This window comes from Petaurus breviceps, unplaced genomic scaffold (assembly GCF_028583685.1).
Source record: "Petaurus breviceps papuanus isolate PSGF00001 unplaced genomic scaffold, PetGlider_PUasm1.0 208, whole genome shotgun sequence".
Lineage (NCBI taxonomy): Eukaryota > Metazoa > Chordata > Mammalia > Diprotodontia > Petauridae > Petaurus > Petaurus breviceps.
Genome location: NW_027185852.1, coordinates 16,040,006 through 16,063,901, shown reverse-complemented (window position 1 = coordinate 16,063,901; position 23,896 = coordinate 16,040,006). Strand labels below are relative to the sequence as shown.

General features: G+C 40.3%; 1 protein-coding gene across 1 annotated transcript in view; it reads right to left on the bottom strand.

Annotated features, from left to right (window-relative positions):
- Positions 1–1,631: 1,631 nt before the first annotated feature.
- The window catches only part of LOC138165290 (cytochrome P450 2J2-like), a 38,473-nt gene continuing 16,208 nt past the window's right edge, over positions 1,632–23,896 (bottom strand). Inside the window, exons 5-9 of the mRNA XM_069093458.1 lie at positions 22,693–22,869; positions 16,228–16,363; positions 11,907–12,094; positions 9,236–9,374; positions 1,632–5,013 (exon numbers count right to left, since the gene is read on the bottom strand). Coding sequence (XP_068949559.1) covers positions 4,832–5,013; positions 9,236–9,374; positions 11,907–12,094; positions 16,228–16,363; positions 22,693–22,869 — 822 coding nt within the window. The 3' untranslated portion in view covers positions 1,632–4,831. The remainder of the gene's footprint in view (positions 5,014–9,235; positions 9,375–11,906; positions 12,095–16,227; positions 16,364–22,692; positions 22,870–23,896) is intronic.

Sequence of the window (23,896 nt, the reverse complement as noted above, 5' to 3'; positions counted from 1 at the left end):
TGGGATGACCTGGGGATCGAATCCAGGCTCAGACACTTAGCACCCACCCAGAAACACCTGGCCGTGTAACCTTGAGCAAGTTACTTAACCCCGATTGCTTTAAAAAATTAAAAAAAAAAACGTGGGAGAAATCTTGATTTGTTGGCAATGTCATCAGGTAGGCAGAACTGGTCCTGGGTATATAAAGGCATTCCTTTAAAACATTTAAGGCAAACTTCAGTCACAATGAAAAAGAATCATCAGAATGGCTAATTAACTGGAATTGGGGGTGGAGATAGTCATTGCACTTTTGGGGACGAATGACCAAGCTCATATTCATAAGGCTGCTAAAAATAAGAACAAACCCTCCCAGGACACAGCTTGGGCTTTGGAAATAGCTTTAGCTTAGTCTCAATAGAAAGAGGGCAAGACACTCCAATCATTGAGTTCCAAATTGGAAGGTTCTCAAGAGTGAGCCAAGTGAAGAGAGGTGCAACAGCATGGTCACAGTAGCATTCATAACATGACATCACTATGGGTTATAAAGCTCTTTCCCTATTTTGTCTCATTTGATCCCCACAATATCCCTGAGAGGTAGGTGCTATTATTATTTCCATTTTACCTATAGGAAACTGAGGCAAACAGAGGTGAAGTGACTGTCCTGGGGTCATACGGATATCAAGAAACTGATTCAGGATTTGTATTCAGGTTGCCTTGACTCCACAGCCTGGGGCTCTATCCACTGTGCCGCCATGTTGGATTTGGACATGGTATTTTCCATTCTGCTTCCAAGTTCCTTGTACAGGTTCCTCGGACGTTCCTGCTAGAATTGCTTAGGAAACAAAGCTCTACACAAGTTTGCACAAACTTTCAAAATTTACTTCTCCAATAACTAATTCATGTTGTGAAAGAAAGCTTAAACCTTTTTATAGTTCTGATCCTATTAAGAATAGAGCTATAAGGGGGACATCAAATTGGAACCCATAGTTCACCTGAAACTTCAGAGAATTTAGGGTATGAATGCCCATGCTATTTCTATCTTTATCTAAACTCTTTGCCAGTCCCGAAAAACTGTTAACAACAGCCCAAAGATCTACTGCTACATTATATATGTAAGACATCCAACTATAAACTAAGCATTTTAAATACCTTAGAAGACAAGAACTCTCAAAATCTTTCAAATTATACAATATATTTGTATATACATTTATTTCTATTTAAATTTGGAATCTTTAATAATTGGTAAAAATTGTAAATAAAATGATTTAATTACCATTTTGAGGAAATAAGATCATATATATAAAATTGTATATAATATATATGTATAAAATCCTATTTCCCCCAAATTTTACTAAATTATTTTACTTTACAATTTTTACCAAGTATTATTATAGAATTCCAATTTTAAATATTACTTAATTTAAAAGAATTCTCATTCAATTCATTTATTCAATTTCACCCCTCTCCCTCTACCTTTGGGAAGAACAGCAACAAATAAGGATTTTAATCCTCAGATAATGTAGGATTATAGAACATTTTTTATAAGAAGATGACGTATGATACACAAATGAATTTACAAGATTTAATTAATCTTACAACTTTAATTATAGCAAAAGACTTGAGATGACGCTTGAGTAATCAATTTCAAAGCAGTGCAAATCAAATTGTTTATAACACGTTTATACAACAGGACATGTGTTATGATCAGATGTCATTTTCACATTAAATAATAAGCTCAAATTAAAATGGACTTTTCCATTGATGTAATACAAATATTCCATAAAACTACTTTCCTTTAGGAAAACTGATCATATAAGGATCTTATTTTACACACACACAAATATATATACATACATATACATATATACACACACACACTTATATACATATATACATACGCACTCATATGTATAATTTTATCAATCAGACATCCATGAGAACCAGAGATCTTAAGTTTATCAAGCTTTCTTCAACTTTCTTCTACTGGCCACCTGTAGACCCAGTGTCCTAAAACCTAGCTCTCCTTGGCCGCCCCTTGGGCCAAACAACCTCAGAAAAGAGAGCTCCTCCCATGGCTCTCTTTAGCACAGTCTTTAAGCTAGTGACCACCAGACCCAATCTTGTCCTTGGATAACCATTATCCTTCAGCTCAATTATCCATATTCCACTTTCAAATCTCTTCAGCTAGGATACCCTTGGATGGGGACAGTTTTACTTTTCTACCCACAGCTGCAGACAACTTAATTTCTTCCGTAATAAGAAACTCAACGAAAATAGGAGCATCTGAAATATGAGTGGAAAAGTGAAACTCCCCAAACCAGAGCTCTGATGCAGGGGGCACCATTAAAAAAATAAAAAACAAGCAGACAAAACCTTACTAGTACCTAACCCTGAATCTGAAGCCTCTGGGGAGTCTGAGTCACTTTCTCTCCTCATATCCCACCACTGTCACCATTTACTGTTAACCAAAAACAAAATTATAAATCCATGAGATGTTGACTGCAACTAGATTCATTACAAGAGAAATGACCATACTTGTAGAACCAAAAGAATGTACGATCCATACAGAAGTATGCGTGTTCAAGACAGTTCAATGAAGGGAGGAGGAGGAAGCCAAAGTCTCCAGCTGAAGAGGCGTGGCCCAGGAGGGGGAAAGGTACAGTAAAGGTGTGGGAGGTTCAGCCCCTCCCCCCAAAGAAGAGGAGCCAGGCAATGGCAAAAGCAGCATTCTGTCCCTTGGACATTGCTAGGCCATGGAGATAGGACTCTGCTTGTCTTTGAGGCTCCCAGAGGCACAAGCAGTTTCTCAGCCTAGAGCAGACTGGCTGGCACCTGCCTTGACTCCCAAGGACACACAGGGATTCTGGCTTGAGATACAAGCATGTCAGCTCAGGGGACTTCATTGTTGACACGTCCAGGGCCTCCTGCATACTCTGGGCCCAGTGTTACTGGAAAACATGCAACTCAGAGAGACAAGCTCAGGGGAATCTTTAACAGCATTTAGCGCAGTCATCGGTGCTTAATATAGCCTCGATTCATTGATAAAATGAGTAATACCAAGACCACATGAGCCTATGATAGCTTGAGCGTCCGCTCCCTCCGTGTGGTGTGATTCCAGCTCTTTCCTAAGCACGGCTTGTGTACCAAGAGAGGAGGTTGCATCTCAGAATAAACTCATACATTAAATATTGGAGAACTTGATTCCTTTTTAAAACTTAAGCGAAAATAAAGATAAATCAAAGTCCCAATATTTTCTTTCCATATCCCAAATGATCATCTAGGAGACAGACCTCATTCTGTGGACGACTGTCTGGGCAGCGGAACAAACTCACGGCCTGTTCCCCATTTCTTATTTTGATGCTCAATCCCCAGCAGCTTTCCCAGTGTTTGGCAAACAGTGGGTACTTAATAATGCCTGTACAATTGACCTCAATTCACTGAACTGAAGTGAACTGAAAAGTTATTCAGAAAAATAGGAAGTCACTTTGGAATGGGATCACTGGCTCTTCCTCTAAAGACTGGCAGAGATTACTATCGATTCCTTTTCTCGGGATTTTTTTTTTCATTTTAAGACTTTGATTTAGTAAACTCCTTTTCATTTCTCCATCTGTAAACTGGGTGTTGCTTTGTCATGATTAGAATTTGCAAATAAGAGAAACTGAAGCTGAGTTCCAGACATGATTGGTTTATTAGCAATGGCTAGCAATTAGCCAATCAAATGGGTCTGAGACCACCTCATTTGGTACAAGGACCTCATGGTGAACTCACAGACAATATTTATAGGTATAATGGAGGAACATTAGAAAGAGAAGCATAAGTGATAAGTGAGGAACATTGATCACACTGATTCACATCTGCACTTACATCTTTCTGGTTGACTGGGGTATTGCAAAACTTTCCATTATCAGCAGGGAAATCTGTCTTGTGTAAGCATCTCTGAAAAGAACAGGGAACCTTTACAGTAACATAGAACTTTAAGACATTAGCAATGCTCAATGTGTGGGTATTCCTAGCTCCTGCAATTAATTAATTAATTATGTATTTATGTATACTTATATTAGTGACTGTAATTAAAAGTGAAGTGATTATGATCTATCTTCTATAACAAGGTTTTTAATAGGAATGAAGAACCCAGCTCGTCATTGGATGTATTAATATTTCACACTGTGAAAGTCAAAGGAAATAATGACTATGAAAGTGAGTGGGTTAAAGATGAAACAATCAGCAATATTTCTTGGTTTTTTTTCCCCATATTGGGCACTGGGCTGGATGCTGTAGATCCAAAGACAAAACAATCTCTGCCCACAAGGAGTTTACAATCTATAAGGATCTCTAAGGATTGTCCTCATCAGCCTGTGAATGGCTCCTGTAATTAATGTGAGCTCTTTGAGCTCTCCCCTAAAATCACACCCATTGCATGGTTTATGAGAGCAGGAGAGAAACAAATAATTAACTGAGCAAACAAACAAAAATCTGGCCCACTGTAAAAGGGGTAGTAAAGCACTGGTCCTCTGTTCATGGCATCACAACATTTTAGATTTAGAGATGGAGAGGACTTAGAGATCCTCTTCCTCATACATCTGTAGAAACTGAGGCAGAAGTTCAAGTGACTTGCCCAAGGTCACCCAACTAGTAAGTGCCAGGACTGGGATTTGAATCAGGTCCTTGGATTCCAAGTACAATAAGGACTCCTCATGCTTTCTTCAGATGGCATTAATACCTCTCCCTTTTCACAGCAGTAAACTTCAAATCGGGCCGCAGATAGCTTCCCTTTGTCTCTGTCTTCTCTCCTCCTTGACTTCTGTCCCTTTCTCCACTTAAGCGGCAGACCACCCTACAGGCCTGGCTTGGCCTATATCACTCGAGGGAGGGCGCAGATTTGGTAGGAGGCAGGAGAGAAGGTTAGCCCAAATCGGACATCCAGGTTCAGCTGGGTGTTTGGGGGAGCCTGGAATGTGAATTTCTGGAGCAGGCAAGTGAAGAAGAGGAAGAGCTCAGCCCGAGCCAGCTGTTCCCCCAGGCAGGCCCTCTTTCCTGAAAGGCAAGGAGACAAGAAAGGAGTCAATCCATTCATGCTCAGCACAGGCAGTGAGTGGGGTAGGAAGTCCCCAGGGCCTGGGTCTGTATCCCAGCACTGGGATGAACCTTAAGGCTATCCAGTGACTTGTCCAACAGCCACAATGCTAATAATAGATGGAATTTGAACCCCTCTTCCTTGCTCCATTTCAGACACCACATCTACTATGCCATGCTGCTGCCAACCTCAGAGACTTAGTACAGTTGAAATACTGCATCTGTAGGCAGAGGACCTGGCTTCAGATCCTACCTTGGGTGCCTCTCACCAGGGTGGCTTTGGACAAGTCACAACCTGAGGGGGCCCAAGTTGCCTCATCTGTGACATGATGGAGTTGGACGATGTGGCCTCCAAGTATCCTTCCAACTGTGGATCTAAGATTCTGCTTCTGTGTAGCCTTAGGAAAACTGGCTGTTCTCTGAATTTAAACCAGGCAGGTGAATTGGAGAGTCAGGAAGAACTCAGTTCAAATCCTGCCACAGACACTTGGAAGCTGAGTGACCCTGGGCAAGTAATCTAACTGCTCATAGCCTCAGTTTTCTCCTGTAAAATGGGGATATTGATATCACCTAACTCACAACATAAAGATGAAAGGCCTTTGCAAACCTTACAGGACTATTATATAATTATTACTTACTGCTACTATGACTGTGACTTCAACTAATGTTATTATCTGTCAAATGCAAACAGTTTGGCATGTGCTTCACTAGGGTGCTGTGAAGACTGAAAGGGATAATGTAGATCCGGCCTTTGTGAGCCTTATAGTACCGATCTGCTCTCATCAGCCTCATAGAAAAACCTCTGATCCTGGGTTCAGAAAGTCCAGCTTGGGTCTTGCCTCTCACACTCACCAGCTGTGTGATTTGGGGCAAGTCACAGGCTCTCAGGGCCCAAAGCCGCTTTCTAAGACTTGAGCAGTAGAGAAACTTCCAACCTGTCTTTGGCAGATCCTGCCAAGGAAGATGGACAGTCAGGGGCAGTGGGTCCGCTATCTCAGAGCCAGCTTGACTTGAAGCTATCAGCTCCCAGGAACAGGAGGTTTAGGAGGAAGGAGACAGAACTGAACAGACCCTATTAGCTGTGTAAGCAAGCCCTCAACATCTGACCACCTTTTCCAAAGGCACAAAGGAGCTGTCCTTGCTTCCTTCTCCAGGATTCCACTCTCAGGAAGCTCGTGTTATTTGTGATGGGAGAAGGGGCCAGTCTGGCTGTCAAGGGACTGAGGCTGTGCGACAACCCTCAGTGCCATGACAACAGCTGGCCAAACCAGCTGTTTAGTATCAGGGAAACAAGTGATGGGTTAACTGAATGATCCTGTGACTTTTCAATACCCCTGATGTTCCAGCCCTAGTCTGTTATGGTTTCTCTGACAAATGACAGGAAAGCAGCTCCGCTCCCTCTGCTGTCCTTTTAGGATATGGAAGAAAAGAGATGTAAACTCATATCCAAATGGAGAGAGGGCAGGCCTTAGAGCCAAGAGGATCGGAGGGTCAGAGGTTGAGAGTTCAAAGGGACCTCAGAAAGCCATCTATTCCAGCCCTCTTAATTTACAGATTTGGAAACTGAGTCTCAGGGAAGTTAAGCGATATGGTCATGTCCTCCCCTCCCCCTTTTAGTAGCAGACACAAGATCTTCCAGAATAACAGAAGATAACTTATCTCTGGTGATTTCAGGTTCACAAAATACTCTAGTCATTTAACATTATCACCGCCAGGTGAGCCTAACAATAATAATAGTTAACACTCATGGAGAGCTTTAAAGTTGACAGAACCCTTTAAAAGCATCATCCGGCTTAATCCTCACAACAACACTGGGAGGTCCCTGCTGTCATTATCCCCATTTTACAGATGAGGAACTTGAAGCAAACAGAGGTTAAGTGTCGGAGGCCAAATCTGAACTCAGGTCTCCCTGACTGCAAGCCCAGCTCTCTACCCCCTGTACCACCCAGCTGCCTCGATGTCTATCAAGCACTCACTGTATGCCAGGCACTGAGCTGAGTACTGGAGATAAAAGGAGGAAGCAAAAAGGATTCCAGCCCTCAAGGAGCATACATTCTAATGAGAAAGGGAAGACCACATTCAGAAGAGGTACACAGGAGATACACACAGAGCCGAGGGACCAGGAAGGATCGGATCTTGGAGGCAGCCAGAGATCCCAAGAGGTGAAAGTGAGGAGGGACGGCATTCCAGCCAGTGCCAAGGTGTGGAATCAAGAGATAAGACCTAGGGTGGGGACCCTGCAGCCTCGAGGCCACATGTGGCCCTCTAGGTCCTCGGGGGCAGCCTTTGGGCTGAGTCCATGTTTTACAGAGCAGATCCTTTTTATTAAGGGGATTTGTTCTGTGAAGTTTGGAATCAAAGGGCCTCACTTAAGGACCTAGAGGGCCACATGTGACCTCATGGCCACAGGTTTCCCACCCCTGGATAAGAGTGTGGTGTGGACAGAATAGTACCCACGCCAGGAGGAGTAAGACAGTGGAGGAGAAAGGCAAGATGAGGTCAGTTTATGAAGAGCATTCAATCTCAGAGCAGTTAATATTTGATCCTAGGGGCAATAGGGAGCCCCTGGAGCTCACTGAGTGGGAGTGAGGGCAGGACATAATGTGGTCAGACCTACATTTTAGGAAAATCATTGTGGCAGCAGGGTGGAGGATAGGTTGGTTTGGGGAGAGATGAGATGAGATCACTTAGGAGCCTATTGCAGTGATCCAGGTGAAGGATGATGAGACGTAGTCCCCAGAGGGATGAGAACACTTTCAAAGCTGTAAAGTGTTGTATATATTATGTATATATAAATTTTAATATAGTTTGATATTTAAAATTAAATATTAAAATTTAAACATTAAAATTAATGAAATTTATTTATTTTTAAATGATTTTAACAATTTGGTAATTTTTCAAATAAATTTTTAACTAATGTAAGTTTGTAAGTGAAAGAAGTAAACAGGATTTGATGCCTCAAGAGTCATGGAGAACTAGCCCTGAAGGAAGGGCTCCCCCAAATGACATGCCTGACAACTGACCACGTTGCCTGAATGAGGCCGCCCTGCTTGTTAGGACTCCCATCTCCCTCCCTCTGCACAGGCCGCTTCCCCAGACTAGTCGGCACCTTCTCCTCCCTCCTGCCCTTAGAACCCCCACCTTCCATCAAGGCTCAGCTCTGAGGCTGCCTCCAGGTGTAAGGGCTTTCTCCTTACTGAAATACCTATGCATTTACTTTGGATAAGAACATCATGGATTTGAAGGTGCTGGGACCTTCCAGGCCACCTACCCCAAGCCCTCATTTATTAGAGATAAAAAATCAGGCCCAGAGAGGGGCTGAGTCAATGCAAGTCACACAACTAAGAAGAGGCACAATTAACACTCAGGTCCTCTGGCGCTGAATTCCTGGGATTCTTGGGTCAAGGCTTCAGAACCATAAGGAGCCTTATTGACCATCTAGTCCAATCTCTTCATGGTACAGATGAGGAAACTGAGACCTAAGAAGTTTAAGTAGGGTCCCCAAAGGATACCAAGGGGGAAGAGTCCCAGAGCTTGTGGGTAGAGGTGAGGTCTGGGGGAGTTCTGGGGTCCTTGCAAAGGGTCTGGAAAACCATCAGGCAAAACCAGAACTGGGGGTGAAACTTCAACCGCATAGCTGTTCTTTGAAAAACATAAACCAGCCCTCTGTCTCCTTGGACAGCCCAGGGTCAGACATCTGCCATGCCCCTTGCACACTGGGTTATTGGCTTTACATTCAAACGGCTGCAGGTGATCTTGTGGTGAAAAGATACAGATGCACTTGGGAGATTTGCTGAGTCCATTGCACCTTATGAACAGAATGAAGGGACTTGGGGTTGATTTCATCTGGGACCCTTCCAAGCTGTGTGACTGTGGGTGGATCACTTAACCTCCTGGAGGTTTAGTTTCTTCATCTGTAAAATGAGCACCTGTACTACCTACCTCATGCGGTGGCTGTGAAACTCTAAAGGGCTGTTACTTGTCTTGTAGACTCTAAAAAGCTATCTAAAGGTCTGCTATTTAAAATTGTATTGTGATAGACTTTCCCAATCAATGAATGTGACTAGTATATTCACCATCATATATTGTGGGTTTCATGAAGTAGAGTCTGCAAAGTTTCTTAATGTTAAAAAGGTTGGTGCCCCTTGGGCTGGGGGCTCCCCTCCTACTGAGTGTGGCTCACCTATTGAGAAAGGCAGAAAGGCCTCTTTCTTCTTAAATTGTCCATTCTCCAGAAAATGTTCCGGGTTAAAGGTTTCTGGGGTAGCCCACTCCTTGGGGTCCCTGTGCAAGGCAATCAAGTTGGTCGACAGTACGGTCCCCTGGAAACAAGAGAAAAGAAAAGAGTCCAAGGAACTTTGAGGCAGAAGAGAACTGGCCCACCTTCTCATTTTACAGAAGAGGAAATTGAGTTCTGGAGGGTGGGGGAGTGAGGGTGGCAAAGAACCAGCCAAGGCCACAGAGCTTTTAGTAGCCAAGCCTTTTGTAGAACTCAAAGACATCTTAGAGCAGGGGCTCCCAACCTGTTTGGGGTCAGAGACCCCTTTGGAAGGCTGGCAAAGCCTTTGGACCCCTTCTCAGACTCACATTTTAAAATGAATCAAATAAAACACATATGATTACGAAGATAACTGATTATTTGCAAATACAAGTGTCACAATAAAAAAAAAAAAACAAAATAAAAAGAAACTGAGTTCATGGACCCAGAGTCAAGAACCCTGGCCTTAGAGAGTCATAAATTTAGAATTTGTAGGAATTTTAGAGGGCATCTGGTCCATCCCTCTCATTTTACAGATGAGTAAACTAAGACATGGAAAGGTGGACTCACTGAAGGTCTCCCAAGTAGTGTCAGAAGGGCCAGATGTACCTAAAGTGCCTCATTCTAAACTACTGCTTTTGGGCAAGGTTGATGTCCAGCTTCCCTGGGTGATTTGTCTTCCAGGAAGCCTCTGTCCTATCTGGGACCACATTCTCCCTAATGCCTACTTATCAACTAGGTTGTAAGTGAATCAGCTTCCCAGATAGCAATGCGTACTATATTAGTAAATTCCTTCAGAAGTCGTGTAAGAAATGATGGTTAGAAATGTCAGATACTGTGAAAGACTGAAGGCTCTGGAGATAAAGAAGCCCAATCAACATCTGTGATACTGGGTAGTAAAAATATAGGAGTATAGACTTAGGGTTACAAGCCTTCTCATTTTTACACATGAGGAAACTGAGGCTGACAGGTGAAGTGGCTTGTCCAAGGTTACACAGGCAGCCTCTGAGACTGGATTTGAATTCACTTCTTCCTGACTCTAGTTCCAGGTCAATATCCACAGGGCCTTGTTGGGTTGGACTTTCAACTTCCTTGTGACTAACTATAAAAACACACCTGGGTGTGTTTAGACAATCTGATTTAGAAGGAGCTGTCTGCATGGGTGGAGCTCAGAGGGTTAGGCAAAGATGGGGGCAGAGGAGAGAGTAGTGAAGCAGGTGTGCCCAGGCCCTCTGGTATCCTGTTTGCATGAGTGAGCAGGTGTGTCCCTGGCTGTGGGCCTGGAGATCCTAGAATAAACATGACCTTCAGATGACATCTTGGGAGTAATCTCTGCTTCCCAGGACGTATGAAATCATGGTGTTAGACCTGGAAGGGACCCAGAGGCCTCTCCATAATTTTACATCACAAAAAAGGTTAAGTGACTTGCCCAGGGTCACACAGCTGACCTGAACCCTGAATTTCCAGACTCCACGTTCAATACCCTCCTCACTATTCCAATTTGCCCTCTGCCTCCACACTTAAACCAAATCTCCCTTAACACTTAAGCCTAACTCACTCCAAGTCCCCAAAGTGTTCCTTTCCTTCTTATCTCTCTGGACTTTCTAAATCCCATCCATCCATCCTTCAAAGTCCAGCTTGATCACCTTTTCTTCTGTGAAGACTGAATCATCTTGTCATGAGCTCTCCCTCCTCCTGACTCATCCAACAACTGTACCTGATACTCACTAAGTAGCTGTGTGACCCTGGGCAAGTCACTTCCCTCTGCCCCTCTCAATTTTCTCATCTGTAAAATGGATGTGATAACAGCCCCTCCCTCCCAGGGTTTTTGTGAGGAACAAGTGAGATGTTTATAAAGTAATTTGTAAACTTTCAGAGCAACAGAAGTGGCAGCTATTTCTCGTCTCCTTATTGTATTCTGTATTCCTCACAGGGTCTTACACATAGCGATGAAGTGATCTCTTTCATCAGCAGATGAAAAAGAGATGAAACTTGGGTCAGAAAACCTAATTCTAAAGCTCAGTAGCACTTAGCCTGGCCCATAGTAGGTACTTAAGAAATGTGTTTCTCCTGGGGTTGTGATGTTGCTACAAGGGAAATTCTTAGTCAAATGCTCTTTTTTAAAATGAGGAAACTGAGTCCCAGGGAGACATCACACATAGGGAACCCAAGTGGACACAACCAATGTAAACACAGGAGTAAAACTAGGATTTCAAGCCTGTTACGCTGCTTCCAAGTCCAGTGTTTGTTTCTTCTCGTCCCACTGTGAGATTCAGATTTTAGGAATCTAGTCCAAAGCTTCTTCACCTTTTTTTTTTTAAATGGAGGCTTTTGACAATCATATGGTGAAGCTTATTCTCCATTTCCCAGAATAATTCTTTATAAATTATAAAATAACACATATTTTTATAAAAACTACCCAATTATATGGAAATGTTATCAAAATATATATTTTTGAAGCCAAAGTTTATACACTCTAGACCAAGAATCTTTGTTCTTTAGTCTTTTTTTTTTCTTTCCCCTTCTGCTACCCTCTGGCCCAGCGTAGATGGAAGCCATGGAGACCATTCAGGTTCATGAGAGAGAAAGTGTTTACCTTTGCCACGTGGTATCCACCCACAGTGGTATCCACCGTGGCCATCCTGGGCACGTTGAAAGGAAGAATATCACCCATTCTCTGAACTTCGTGAATGGCTGCATTAGTGTAGGGCATATTCTCCTTATCAGCCATGGTGGGCAGCCTTGAATGGCCAACCACCCTGTCAATCTCAGCTTGTATTTTTCCTAGAAAGAAAAGGAGAGTTTTTTGGGACCTAAATAATAGCTCTCATAAGTAGAGTGCTTTAAAGTTTGCAAAACATTTGACACATATTATCTCATTTGATGCTCACAATAATGCCAGTACAGTGCTATTTTGAGCCTCATTTATAGATGAAACCAAGGCAGACAGAATTTAATTGACTTGTTCAGAGTCACACATCTAGGTAGATTTGAACTGAGGGCATTATTTCCCTTCCCATTGAGTTTTCTCTCACCATATGGGGGACCACAGCAAAACCTGTGGTTGGATGAGTGATTGGCTTGACACTTCAGCAAAGGTGCCAATGTCTATAGGCTGGAAAAGTGGAGACTTGACTGATTAATGGCAAAAAAGGATGTTTGTGTTGTTGCAAAGGCATCTGGGGATGAGGTACCATGGAAACCATGCTGGAGTTAGAGACAGGACAAGGTTGGACTCAAATTTCAGCTTTACCCCTCATTATCTGAATGCCCATGGGAAAGACATCGAACCTTTTGGGTCTCGTTTTCCATTTGTAAAATGATTGGCACAGACTAGACTGTCTCTAAGCTCTTTAAATTTATTTATGAATACTTTATTTAATTACATAGCTTTAAATTTAGTGTCCAATGATCCCTGACTCCAAGTGAATCAGATGTGGAAGGCAGTTCTGAAGAACAAGATGGTAATTTTAGAAGAAGAATAATTTGTCTCCCTCTGTGAGCTTATCACTGATAAAGTATTTGTGATGAACTATGTTGACAGAAACAAAGTATTTCAAGTCAAGTCCACAAGCATATATTAAGTACCTACTGTGTGTCAGTAACTATATACCAAACTATACCAAACTTTGAGAATACAGAGAAAGGCAAAAGACAGTCCCTGCCCTCAAGGTGCTCACAGTCTAATGCAAATGAGACACCTGCAGGATAAACTGGAGATAATAGGAGAGGGAAGCACTGAGATAAATGGTGATTAGGAAAATCTTTTCACAGAAGGTGAGATTTCATCTAGGACTTGAAGGATGCTAGGGAAGCCAGGAGGCAAAGATAAAGAAGGAAAGCATTCCTGGAATAAGGGAACAGCAGGAGAAAATGCCCAGAGCCTAGAGATGGAGGGTCTTGTTGGTGGAACAGTCAAGCGGCCAGTAGTAGTGAATCAAAGAATAGGTTTCAGGGAGGAAGGTGTAAAAAGACTGGGAATGGGAGAGGGGGGCAGAGTCAAGATGGCAGAGTAGAAGCAGGACCTTCCCACTGCTCTCTGGCCTCTACCTTCCCCAATCCATGTAAAAAGGGGACTCTAAACAAACTTTGGAGCTGCAGAACCCACAAAATGACACAGAGATGCTAACCTCCTGCTGAGGACAGCCCAGCAGGCTGGCAGGAATTGGCCGGCACAACGCTCTGTGAGCCGAGCCCCATCCCAAGTCTTTAGCCCCAGGGCAGGCCTGATCATCCACTGGCTGGAGGGACTCCAGATCAGCAGCAGCTGTGGCCATTTCCAGAATTATCAACACATAGATGCTAAGGACAAAGTGAGAGGTCAGTGCAGTCTGGACTTTGGGACCCAGTAAGTGGGAGTGTGTAGACTTTTGCCCCTGGGGCAAGAAGCCACTGAGATGCTGGCACAGCCAGGGCTTGGCAGCTTCAGCTCCTGGCCTGCAGAGTTTAGGGGGACCAAGCGACCAATCTGAGGGGTAACTGCTCTTGCTTTAACCTTCTTCGATCTGGATTGCAGTCTAGGGTAGAGGACCTGGGGTGTGTGTCCGGCTTGCCAGAGCGTATGGAAACCTCAGAGAGGGTGCCCATCTAATACCTCCAGCAGCTGAGAAAACCCCAGAGTTTGGGAAAAAAGCTCCCCTGTCTGGTGGCAGAGTCCTACTGTGGCAAAAAGCCCAGGGGTCAAGTGACTGAGGGGCAACATGACCAGGTAAAGGAAACAAGGCAGACAGAAGTTTCCAACATTAGACTCCTATTTTGGGAACAAAAAGGAGCAAAGCATGGAACAGGAGGAAGACAGTAAAGTCAGAACTCCTGCACCAAAAGCTTCATAGGAAAATATGAGCTTGTTACAGGCCATAGAGGACCGCAAGAAGCAGATAAGAGAAGTGGAGGAAAAATTGGGAAGAGAAATGAGAACAATGCAAGAAAATTATAAAATGAGAGTGAACTGCCTGACTGAGGAAAATAACACCTTAAAAAACAGACTGAGTCAATTGGCAAAAGAGTCTCAAAAAGGTAATGAGGAGGGGCAGCCAGGTAGCACAGCGAGTAAGAGCACTGGCTCCAGTGTTGAGAAGACCTGGAGATCGGATCCCGGGCTCAGACACTTAGCACCCACCCAGAAACACATGGCTATGTAACCTTGAGCAAGTTACTTAACCCCAATTGCTTAGGGGCGTCCAGGTGGCTCAGCGAGTAAGAGAACTGGCTCCAGTGTTGGGATGACCTGGATCAAATCCGGTTTCAGATACTCAGCCCCACACCCAGAAATAACTGGCCATGTAACCTTGAGCAAGTTACTTAACCCCAATTGCTTAAAAAGAAAAAAAAAAAGGTAATGAGGAGAAGAATGCCTTAAAAAGCCGAATTTGCCAGATGGAAAAGAATCTCAAAAGCACAGCAAGGAGAATCATTCCTTCAGAGTTAGATTGGGGCAAATGGAAGCTAATGACTTTATGAGAAATCAAGATGCTGTTAAACAGATCCAAACAAATGAAAGAATAGAAGGCAATGTGAAATATCTCATGGGAAAAACCACTAACCTGGAAAATAGATCCAGGAGAGATAATTTAAAAATTATTGGACTACCTGAAAGCCATGATCAAAGTAAGAACCTAGAAATCATCCTCCAGGAAGTTCTCAAAGAAAACTGCCCTGATGTTTTAGAACCAGAGGGCAAAATAGAAGTTAAAAGAATCTACTGATCACCTTTTTTTTTTTTGTCACCCCCAGATCCTTGCAAGGGGAGAAGCATTGCTTCATTTTTTGTACCTGGGTCTGTAGTACCTGGCACACAGTAGGCACACAATAAGTACTTGACTTGATTTCCATGATGGCAAATGGCTGCTAAGAATGCTACTTTGGGGTATTGTCTCAGATGGGTACAAGGGATGTTCCATTTTGGGAAGTACTTCAGGGAAACTTGAACATGTCTAGTCCAGCGGTTTCTAAACTGAAATCTGTGGATTTCTCTAAGTAGTTGTTGGTAGGAATCTGCAAATCCAGATTTGTTCCCTGGATCCTTATTCTGATCTTTAGATTAAGGAGGATATGAGACATATCACAATATACTACGCAAGGAATTAGAACTTTTGATCATGCCTTGGCTTTTAGAATATAGATCTCTTGAGGGAGAAGCAAATAGGGGTCCCTGGAGATGGAGCCCTGGGTTTGGAATCAGGATGATCTGCATTTAAATCCCTCCTTAGAAACTCTCTACCTGTGAGACCCCGAGGAAGTTGCTTAATTTCTCTCAGCCTCAGTTTCCACATCTGCAACATGAGGGAGTTGGACTTCATTGCCTCTAAAATGCCTTCCAATTCCAAATCTAAAGGCCTTAGGACCTTCTGTAGATTGAGTTAATAATGTGTCCACTTAAGTGTTATTTTAAAATCTATGAATATTTATAATATATAGTAGACATTTTAAAATGCTACTTTTTGTGATCATATACCTTTTCAATAAGAAGCAGTTATAGTACACTATCTGGTATGTATATAAGCACTTTATGCTTATCCACTTGTGTGATCCTCATGACAACTCTTTGAGACAAGGGCTGTTATTATCTCCATTTTACAGATGAAGAACCAGAAGCTGAGAGAAATATTGTGATTTGCTCAGGGTCACATGGTTAGAAAGTACTTGAGACCAGATTTGAATTCACATCTTCTTGACTCCAGATTCTACACTCTACTGCCCTAGAGAGCAACTGCTATCATATGGGGAGATGAAAGAAGTTTTAATCTTAAAAAGGGCTTCCTATGATTGTGAAAAATGGTAATCACTGCTCTATTCAAATGAAAGTTGGAAGAAGATGATATATATGAAATATCTGGCAAACTTTCAAGCTCTCTATAAACAGCAGCTCTTCTGGGCAGCCTTCTACAGAGGTGCATAGCCTGGTGCCATCAATGTACCTTGGATTTCTGGATAAAGGGCCATATACAGCAGTGCCCACCTCAGGGTGGTCGAAGTTGTCTCTGTTCCAGCAAAAAAGACATCCAGGGTGCAGAAGACCAAGTTTTCTTCATTAAAACTAGAATGGATGTTATCCTTAAATGAAAAAGACAAAGATCAGTTGGTTAATACAAAAAGAATAGTTATGGCTCTCTCCAAGCAGGAGGGGCTGCATTCTTAATGGGGTTTTGGAAAGATCAACTTGGCAGATTCTTGGCTTCCCTTTAATACCCAAGAATGTAGTAACTGTACCTAAGAATGAGAGTTCCAATTTCTTACTTCCTTTGAAATATTATTTATTCTAATTGCATGTAAAGACAGTTTAAAATGATTTTTAATATAACATTTTAGGCCCCAAATTTTCTCCCTTCCTCCCACCACTCCCACCTCACTAAGATGGTGAGTAATTTGATAAAGGTTATATATGTGCATTTACATAAAACATATTTCCATGTTAGTTATGTTATGAGAAAAGAAACAGAACAAAAGGAAGAAAATCATTAAATGATAATTAAAAAAAAGAAAATCAATATAGCATGCTTTGACCTGCATTCACATTTCATCAGTTCTTTCTCTGGATATGAACCATTTTCCACTCGAGTTTCTTGGATGTGTCTTGGATTATTGTATTGCTGTGAAAAGCTAATTCAAACGTAGTTGATCATTGAACAGCATTACTGATACAGTGCACAGTGTTCTCCTGGTTCAGCTCATTTCACTTTGTATCTGTGCATTTAAGTCTTTCCAGGCCTTTCTGAAATTCACCTCATCATTTCTTATAGTACAATAGAATTCCATTACATTCATATACCACAACTTGTTTAGCATTTATCAACACAGGGACATTTCCTTAATTTCCAATTCTTTGCTACCATAAAAAGAGCTGCTATAAATATTTTCACACATACCTGTCCTTTTCCCTTTTTAATGTCTAGACATACTAGTGGTATTGCTAGACCAAAGGGTATGCACAGATTGACTGCCTTTGGGTAAAGTTCCAAATTGCACTCTAGAATGGATGAATCAGTTCACAACTCCATCAGCAGTAAATTAATGTCCCATTTCCTCCTCATTCTCTCCAGCATTTGTCATTGACCTTTCCTTTCATATTAGCTAATCTGATAGGTATGAAGTTGTACCTCAGAATTGTTTTAATTTGCATTTTTATAATTAAGTGATTAAGCACTTTTTTTCATATGGCTATAGATAGCTTTGATTTCATCATTTAAAAACTACTTGTTCAGGGGAGACCAGGTAGCACAGCAAGTAAGAGCACCGGCTCCAGTGTCAGGATGACCTGGGGATTGAATCCCAGGCTCAGACACTTAGCACCCACCCAGAAACACCTGGCCATGCAACCTTGAGCAAGTTACTTAACCCCTATTGCTTAAAAAAATGATCAAAACATAGAACAAGAGGAAGACAGTAAAGTTAGAATTCCTGCACCAAAAGCTTCCAAGAAAAATATGAGCTGGTTGCAGGCCATAGATAAGCTTAAGAAGGACTTTAAAAATTAAATAAGAGAAGTGGAGCAAAAATTTGGAAGAGAAATGAAAATGATGCAAGAAAATTATAAAATGAGAGTCAGCAACCTGATTGAAGAAAATAATACCTTAAAAAATAGACGAACTCAAATGGCAAAAGAAGCTCAAAAAGGCAATGAGGAGAAGAATGTTTTACAAAGCCAAATTTGCCAGATGAAAAAAGAATCTCAAAAGCTCACTGAAGAGAATCATTCCTTCAGAATTAGATTGGAACAAAGGGAAGCTAGTGACTTTATGAGAAATCAAGATACTATTAAACAGATCCAAAGAAATGAAAAAAAAATAGAAGGCAATGTGAATTATCTCAATGGAAAAACCAATGACATGGAAAAGAGATCCAGGAGAGATAATTAAAAAAAATTATTGGGCTGCCTGAAAGCCATGATCAAAAAAAAGAACCTAGAAATCAGCCTTCAAGAAAATTGCCCTGATGTTTTAGAACCAGAGGGCAAAATAGATGTTGAAAGAATACACCCATCACCTCCTGGAAAAGATCCCCAAAAGAAAACTCCTAGGAATATTATAGCTAGGTTCTGGAATTCCAAGATCACAGAGAAAATATTACAAACAGCCAGGAAGTAACAATTTGAATATTGTGGAAACACAATCAGGACAACACAGGATCTGGCAGCTTCTATACTGAGGGATTGAAGGGCTTGGAATATGTTATTCCAGAGGTCAGAGGACCTGGGATTAAAACCAAGAATCACCTACCCAGCAAAACTGAGTATCATGTTTCAGGGGAAATATGGTCATACAATAGAATAGAGGACTTTCAAGCATTCTCAATGAAAATACTACAATTGAATAGAAAATTTGATATTCAGATACAAGAAGCAAGAGAAGCATGAGAAGGTAAACATGCAAAAGAAATAATAAGGAACTTATTGAAGTTCAACTGTTTATATTGCTACATGGAAAATGATAATTGTAACTTATGAAACTTTTCTCAGTATGAGAATAGTTGAAGGGAATAGAAATGTGTGTGTGTGTATATATATATATATATACACACATATATATACATATATATGTATATATTTATATGTCTGTATGGGAGAGTATATGGGCATATGAATACATATGTGAGTGCTTGTATATATGTGTAGAGGTATACATAGACAGAGGACACAGGACCAATTTAATAGAAAGGGATGATACTTAAAAGGTTAAATTAAGAGGTGAGAGAAGAATATAATGTGATAGATGGGGAGAGACAGAATGGGATAAATTATCTCATATAGAAGAGTCAAGGGAAAACTGTTATAATGGAGGGGAAGAAGAGGAAGGCAAAAAGGAATGAGTCAACCTTATTCTCAATGAATTTGGCTTCAGGAGGGAATGACATACACACTAAACAGGGTATCTCACTCTACAGGAGAGTAGGGGGAAGGGAATGAGAGTGAGGATAATGGTAGGAAGGGCAGGCTTAGGGGGAGGGATGTTGGCAGCACCCATTTTTGAAAAGGGACAGGATGAAATTAGAAAATAGAACAAGTGGGGGCTGGGATAGCATGGAGGGAAATACAGTCAGTTTTTAAAAATATATCCACTATGGAAATGTTTTGCTTAGATACACATGTACAAGCTATATCGAATTGCTTATCTTCCCAGTAAGGGTGGGTGACAAGGAAGGTAGGGAAAGAATCTGGAATTCAAAGTTTTAAAATAAAATGTTTAATACACACACACTATTATTACTATTATTTTACATGTATCTGGGAAATAAGATATACCAGTACTGGCACGTAGAGACCCACCATGCCCTACTGGAAAGTCAGAGGGGTAATGAGGGAAAATATGGGAGAAGGTATATCAGGGGAGGGGATATTCAGTGGGATCGCTATTTTGGGGTGGTGGGTAAGGGAAAAATGGGGATAAAATGTGTAACTCAAAATCATGTGGAAATGAATGATGTAAAATTTAAAAAAATTTAAAAAGAGAAAAAATAAATTAAAAAAGATGAATTTAGTTTTTACTTTTCCTAGTTCTATAAAATGCTTTTTTTTCCTGATAGTTTCAGTGATGTGGCACTGAATAAGAAAATTAATTCAGGCAAAACTCATTTTTATTATATTCACTTTGCTTTCACATGAACAATTAATTTTTCTTAGATCTGATTTTATTTGTGTGAAAAGCATTTTGTAATATGTGTTCATGGATTTCCTGGGTTTATTTTTAAGTAGACTTCTGAGTAATTTTTATTGTCTACAGTTATTTTAAATGGGATTTCTCTTTCTGTCCCTTCCTGTTGGTCTTTGTTGTCTATGACTATCTACAGTCATATGAAAAATGTGCTAAATCACAGTTATAAAATACAAATTAAAATAACTCTGAGGTACAACTTTACACTTTTTAAATTAGCTTATATATGTGTATATACATATATGTATATTTGTATGTGTATATATATATATACATATATATAAATGTCGATGATCTATGTGGGTTTATTGTGTATCCTGTAACTTTGTTAAAGTGGTTAATTATTTCATGTAGGTTTTTTTTAGTTTATTTCTTTAAAAATAGCATTATATAATGACAGAGTGAAAGTTTTGTTTATTGCCTATTTTAATTCCTTTGATTTCTTTTTCTTCTTTTATTGCTAAAGCTAACATTTTTAGTACAATATTTTTAAAAAGTGGTGATAATGGGCATCCTTGTTTCACCTCTGATCATATTGGGAAGGCTTTTAGCTTATCACTTTTATAGATGATGCTTTTTGATGGTTTGGGATAAATACTACTTATTTTAAGGAAACCTTGATTTTTCCTATTCAATTTTTGTAACAAGAATTGGTGTTGGATTTTGTCAAAACTTTTTCTGCATCTACTGAGGTAATTATATGATTTCTGTTGGTTTTGTTATTGATATGGTCAATTATGCTGACATTTTCCTAACTTTGAAGTAGCCTTACCTTCCTGGTATAGATGCCACCTGATTTTAGTGTATGAATTTTGTGATATATTGCTGTAATTTCCTTCATAGTAATTCATCAAAAATTTTTGCATTAATGTTCATTAGGGAAATTGGCTTAAAGTTTTCTTTCTGTATTTTGGCTCTTCATGGTTTAAGTTTAGCACCATATTTGTGTCACAAAAATAATTCAGTAGAAGTCCTTCTTCACCTATTTTCCCAAAGATTTTATATGGTATTGGACTTTAATTGCTCTTTAGAAGAATTCACTTGTGCATTCATCTGGACCTGGGGATATTTTCATAGGGAGTTCATAGATTTTTAAATTTCTTCTTCTAAAAGGGGGTTATTTAAGAATTTAATTTAATCTCCTTTTGATCTAGACATTTTATATTTTTGTAAACATTTATCCATTTCACTGAGATTGTCAGATTTATTGCCATACAGTTGGGCAAAATAGCTCCTACCTATTGCCTTAATTTCCTTATCTTTGGTTGTAAATTCACCCTTTCAATTTTTGATACTGGTAATTTGGTGTTCTTTTTTAATCAAATCAATCAATGATTTGTCTATTACCCCCCCCCTTTAATAAAACCAGCTGTTAGTTTTATTTATTAGTTTTCTCACTTTCAGTTTAACTAATTTCTCCTTTGATTTTCAATTTGGTGCCATTTGTGGATTTTTAATTTATTCTTTAATCTCTTTTGGTTTTAGTTTCTTCATTTGTGAAATGGAGATAATACCTGTGCTGGATATCACATGACATTACTTGGAGGAGGAAAAACAAACAAACAAACAAAATACAATCATGTGTAAGCCTTGAAAGACCATATGCATTTAAGCATTCATCTTACTGTCATTTCTTAGCATTATTTTTTTTTAGGTAAGAATAGTTATTTTACCCCCTTGATTCATTCTTTTAATAAAAAGAAAACTAATAGTATCAGAATGCTTCACAAAGTCAACTATTTTTCCCACAATCCTGTGTGGTAGGTAGTGCCAATAATATTGTACCCATTTTTCAAATGAAGATACTGAGACTTAGAGAAATGATTTGTTCCCAAGCAAACTTGGCTGATGAATTCAGGATGTGGAATACAAACTGAGGTCCAGAGGTCCATTCTTGAACTATACAGGGCATAATCACAAAATCCCGAAGTTGGAAAGGAACTCCAATAGTATCAAACTCAAAGAGAAATGGGACCACTGAACCATATGTAAGGATCCCTATGGGCTACATATTAACTTACATTATCTATGTTTTAATATATTTTTATTTATTCTGTTAAATATATTTAAATTGCATTTTAATCTGATTCTACAGTACTTAGGAGTGACTTGAGCTTAAATGCTTCCTACATATTTGACTGTTGCATATATTCCCAAAGGTGGTTGTATTTTGATTGCATACATAAAATTGAAAATTTAACTAATTTTTATGGTCTTGTGAATATACACACAATAATTCTGCATATGAGAAGGATTTGATAGAATATCAATGTTATTGATGAGAAAAGTGAGGTACGAAGAGATGAATTCATAGGGATGAAATACCAGGAGCAAGACTTCATCTCAGTCAGAGGAGGTTCTAATGTAAAGAACATTGGACCTAGAGACCAAAAGAGCTGGGTTCAAATCCAGTCTCAGATTCCTTAATAGTTGTGTGACTGGAGCAAGTCAATTAACCTCACTATGCTTCAGTTTCCATCCATATAAAACCAGAAGGTTGATCTCAGTGAGCCCTATGGTTCCTTCCAATTGTAAATAAAAATAGTGAGCTCTCTACTAACAAGCTCCATTACTTATACTCTTTAATTTCCAGGGTGGTCATTGGAAGAATATATTTACATTATGAGGGAGATGTGATGTTTGGAACATTTTAACACACTTATCCCCCAAAATCTGTATTTTGGGGGGTTTGGGGAGAGTTTAAACAAAATGCCCACTTTCTGTTATGGTCATTACCTTGGACAGTTCCTTCAGGTAAGCATCAATGAAGTCCAGGGTCTCCTCTGGGTTTATGTCTTCCTTATGTTGCTTGATCTCATGTTTTACAAAAGACTCCAGCTTCTTCCATTCTCTAAAGAATTTCTGGTGAGGTCCTGGTAGGAATTTCATTATCCAGGGAAATATATTGAAAAGCTAAATAATATAAAAGGGGAGAAGTGAAGGAAGGATGAGTGTTAGTTCCTCTTAGGCTGCCCTATCTCTTCACCTTCCTCACCCTAAGGCAAGCCAGGTTTCTTGCCTTTTTTGTGTGTCATGGAATTTAAACTCATTCCATGTTTGACCATTCCTGAAATTCTCCCTTCTTGTAACCTGTAAGTCTGTTCTCCCATACTGTTACTCTCCCACCACCATCTTTGTTTTATACAACAGTCCCTTGGCTGTGTCCTGATGCACCTAAATAACTCTTTCAAGACATCACCAATATAGGCAGCCTCATGACCTGCAGAGAAGGAGGGGAGAGATTCTTTCTAGGGAAACTGAAAGGACTGGGCCCTTAAATAAGGGCCCTATTAGCCCACAGAATTCCCTTATCTTGAATTCCCATTTTGGTCCTTTTAGGGAAATGATACCTAGTGTTATTCACCCTTTGCCATGATTTTCTTCCATAGCCAGACTTCTGAGGTGTTAAGTGAAATGATGAATCAGTGACTCATGAGCCAGATGGAGTGCTGGAGTAAGCCTCAGGAAGACTTGGATTAGAATTCTACCTCAGACACTTAATAGCTATGGAACAAGCCATTAATTTCTCTCAGCCTCTGTTCCTTTATCTGTAAAATGGGGATAATAACAGCAACTATCTCAAAAGGTCATTATGAGGATATAAAGAAATCAGTCAATCAACAAGCATTTAATAAGCACTTAATATTTGCCAGGCACTGAAGTGCCTGGGAAAGACATCCAGCAATAGAAGGTGAAATTTGAGCTGATTCTTGAAGGAAGTCAAGATGTGGAGGAGAGGAGGGAGAGCATTGAAGACATGAAGGACAGCCAGTGCAAAGGAACTGAGGTGGGAGCTAATAAATGTAACACTGTTTATAAATTTCAAATGTAAGCCCTTCAATCCATATCTCTCTGATTGTTTCTCTTCTCATTTTGTTTCTCTATGTCTCTTGTCTGTGTCTCTGGCCCTCTCTCCCTTCCTCTTTTCCACCCTCTCCCC